Below are 3908 nucleotides of genomic sequence, written 5' to 3'. Positions count from 1 at the left end.
TGTAGGCTTTTTGTTGCGAGGTTTATCCATTTTAACTAGCGTCTGCTGTTGTTGTTGTTGTTTTCTAGGATGAACATGCCGGGAGTGACAGGGGTGCTATGTACTGATAAACTAGGATTATGCCTCGGAGGTAAGCTAGTTCATGACACGATTTCCTGATGCATGAGTCAATCGTATATATAATACAGTACACAATCTATTATCCGAAACCCTTGGGACCAGACACGTTTCGGAATTCGGAATTTTTCGCACGCTGAATTGAATTCGGCACGCTCATTGTGTGTCATTCCCGCTTGCAACTTTTCCCTCAATCCCAGGAAAGAGTTTTGCTGTCGTCCTCTCATCCCAGCGATGCCCACCCCCTACATATTCAGTAATGAACATGCCCCAAGTCGCTTTTAAACAATCGTACCCCCTCGCCCAGTACATCAATCAATGTCGCCCCGGCCAGGGAGCTAGCTAGGTACTCGCTGCCGCTCTGAATAAATCTGTAATGGTAACAGTGGGTGTCGCGGGCTGCTTTTTTCAGCGACCTTTGAAAACGTTTGACGTCAGAACGTGGTGCGATAGTGCCCTCTCTCAAAGGATGTTAGGAATATTAAACAACTAGAATTTTTCAGTTGTCCGATCGGGCAACTAGACAAGAGAATAACTTGTCCGACACTTGTCCCGTGCAATCGGACAACCGTTAGTGTCGAGGGTTGCTAATTGATGTTTATTTGAGCGTTTATGTTTACATTTATATGTTTACGTTTATATTTATGTTACGTTTATGCATTTGTTTATGTTTACGTTTATGCGTTTATGTTTACATTTATGTGCTTCTGTTGTTTATCTCGTAGCTAGAGGCAATGCTCCAGCTCACAGTTCTGGACTCATAGCGACGCTAGCCAATCACGCGAAGGCACTGGAAGCGAATGCAGAGGCGCCACCTATTGTCTGTCTGGAGAGCGATTCTGGGTGAGCCAGTCTATGCGCATGTTCGCGTGTGTTCGTATGTGTTCGTGCGTTCGGGTGGTTCTCGCACTACAATTGCCTCTGTTGTTCGTCTCTTCGCAGGAACATTCTGATCAGAGCGAAGGACGGAATAACGACTGCTATCTACAAGGTTCCGTCTGGCCCGTGACCGCCAGGGGGCGCCACGAACAGCATGAATGTTCGTTCATCGGAGGCAGATGAACGGCCATCGATCGACCGATCGTTGTTGTTCCTTGGAGTTCACGAACGACGAATGCTAATGAAGAATTGTTCACTGTTGTCGTCGTCATTTTCGTTGTTGTCTGTTGTCATTGTCAATTGTCATTGTCAATTGTCATTGTCTGTTGTCATTGTCTGGTATCGTCAGAGAGAATTTGTAATAGAGAGTTTATAAGAATATAAAGTCTACTATCGGTTTAACTTGGAGGCAGCGTTTGCCGACCAAATCGACCAATCAATTATTGTCGTCAGCGAAATTGTTACGAAAATACGATGTAGATGGATTTTTTTTCGTTCCCGAAACCACATTGAAAAGCAATGCAGAACACTGTTGTGGTAGTGGTGCCGCCTGGTGGCGATGAAGAAAACGAATCGACGAATGTATCTTGGCTGTTATGTTAGTCTGTTGTCATAATAAAAAAGGCAGAAGTACGAAATATAATTGTACATAAGTGAAGCACGGAACTGTTCGCCTTTTTGTATTGTCTGTCGCATTGGAGTGTTTTAGTGTGAACTTGCTTTTTGAACATCGTATCGAAATAGTTATTCCTCACTAAAAGAATCATTATCTTTTATCAAAGTTAGAAAATATTTCAGCACCGAATTTTCTTGGATTCGAACTCCAGTTTCACAGGTAGCAGTCTAGCGTTGTAACCGTTATGCCAGCAACACAACCTCACATAGAGTGAGACTGTCGATTTGTGCACCTGGCAATTCCTCTCCTTTTTTTATTTTATTTCTTTTTGTCTGTTAATCCTTCTCTCGTCTTCTCGCTCACTCTTCTCCCTCTCTGTAACTCTCACTCCCTCTCTCTCTCTCGCTCTCTAGCAATTTTTCTTGCCTCTCCGTTTAGTTCTCTTCCTCACTTCCTTACTCCCCTCTCGCGGATAGTATCGCCCACGACCAGTCGAGCATGGAAAAACATTTGCATGTAAATGGCCGTATTTCAGCCGAAACTTTTTCACTCCCCGCGGCACAAAATGTGAATTTACGCCTATAATACACGCGCACGCGTAACCATACCCGCGTGTGCGCGCCCGGTCGCGTGTGTGTATGTGTGATTTTGTGACTGTAAAAACGCGTATTATAGCCGTAAATCCACTTTTTGTGCAATGGGGGGGTGAAGTTCAGGTAGAAACACAGCCGTTTGGCTCGTGAAAATCTTTCATGCTTGACTGCTCGTTGGCCATATTATATGGAGGAGGGGGGAGGAAAATACTGAGAGGAAGGGAGAGACAACTGCGCGCGTGTGCGTGCGGTGGGTGTGTGCGCGCGCGCATGTGTGTGGGTGCTTGCGAGCGTGTATGCGTGTGTGCGAGCGTGTATGCGTGTGTGCGCGCGTGCGTTTTTGTCTGCGTGTGTGCGTATTTAACCGATAAGAGGCAGAAGGAAAGAGGAGAGAAAAGAGGGAGGAATGAAGAGGGAGATGCGTACACGCACTCACGCACTCTCTCGCAATTTTTCTCTTTCTCGGGCTATATAGATATAGATATATATGCAGCGTAGTTGACTGCGAAGTCCATTGCAAGGAGAAACTAAAACAACTAATAGTAATAGTAATAGTAATACAGTGAGTAATAGTAATGCTAATTACTAATACTATACTCAGTCTCAGAAGATCACAATACAATAATCAATATATACTCGGAATACTGCATAGTAAAAGTACGAGACAGTTTTCAACAAAGACGACGATCCACTTTTTATTTGGCATAACACTCTCATTTATTCATTGAGCGATCTACTTCCTTTCAGTTTCATCCAAAACTTTTTTAAGAATTTTTTAATTGTGTATGCGTCGGAGTCTTCCGCAGTTCCGGATTTCGGCCCATTCCTATTTGACAACCCCAGGTTTAAAAACCCTAACCCTAACCCTAACCCTAACCCTAACCAAACTCAGGACATGGGTGTGTAAACGCTACTTGTACCCGGATTTCTTTATTACCTGATTTTAGTAGCTCACCTTATTGGTTTTCAAGCAATCGTGCCCGCAGCAGAGAGATCACGCGAAGGTGAAAGACTGACGGACAGAAGGACACCGTATTGGACCCCCCATAAAACGAAACGTGTGGTTTTTCTCGACGATTGTTCTTGTTGTTGTTGTTTACTTAGTCTCCGATCGTAACACATGAGATAGACGGAGTCACGGAGAGGTCTGGTTCGTGCCTGTATGAAGAGATGCCGAGCGATTTCATAGTTAGATTTCACCACATAAAAGGAAATATGACGTAGGAAAACATTCAAAATAGAGATATTATTAAAAGACACCCATCAGTGCCATTGGTAATTACTTAATTTTACCCGTCTAAAATATAATAGGTGTTACGGGTGAATTATGGAAAGTTTTCACGTGGTAGGCAAAACAACAATTTTTTTTTTGGTTTGTGTCATTTCTGCTCCCTCAAATATTAGCAACGAGCGCGAAATATATGCAGTAAAAACGAAAAAATAGAGTATGGAGGAAGCACTAGACAAAGTACTTGATGACACGTAAGGTTTAGTTGCTTTTAGTTGGCTAAATTGGGTATAAATGTAAGTTTAATTCGTTCGGCGATTTGTCGCTTACTCGTCTCGGGGGTGTCAGGCACATGGCATACTCATAGTCTGAGTCAGTCACGTGACACGTGTTGAATCTTGTAAAACCACTTGTGTACGAACGTAGACTTAAAGGCCGCCGCACACCAGCCGATTTTACAAACGATGAAGCGATG

The 3908-nt window shown here is 43.6% G+C and overlaps 1 protein-coding gene across 2 annotated transcripts in view; it reads left to right on the top strand.

Annotated features, from left to right (window-relative positions):
• The window catches only part of LOC106816082 (ragulator complex protein LAMTOR5-like), a 35061-nt gene extending 33404 nt beyond the window's left edge, over positions 1 to 1657 (top strand). For both annotated transcript variants that reach the window (XM_014820640.1, XM_014820639.1), the window contains 3 exons: positions 69 to 130; positions 843 to 960; positions 1060 to 1657. In XM_014820640.1, coding sequence (XP_014676126.1) covers positions 70 to 130; positions 843 to 960; positions 1060 to 1126 — 246 coding nt within the window. In that variant the 5' untranslated portion in view covers position 69 and the 3' untranslated portion in view covers positions 1127 to 1657. The remainder of the gene's footprint in view (positions 1 to 68; positions 131 to 842; positions 961 to 1059) is intronic.
• The last annotated feature ends 2251 nt before the right edge of the window (positions 1658 to 3908 follow it).

The sequence above is a fragment of the Priapulus caudatus genome, unplaced genomic scaffold, assembly GCF_000485595.1.
Source record: "Priapulus caudatus unplaced genomic scaffold, Priapulus_caudatus-5.0.1 Scaffold1281, whole genome shotgun sequence".
Classification (NCBI taxonomy): domain Eukaryota; kingdom Metazoa; phylum Priapulida; class Priapulimorpha; order Priapulimorphida; family Priapulidae; genus Priapulus; species Priapulus caudatus.
The sequence above is the reverse complement of the archived record's forward strand: the minus strand, read 5'-3'. Positions and strand labels throughout refer to the sequence as shown.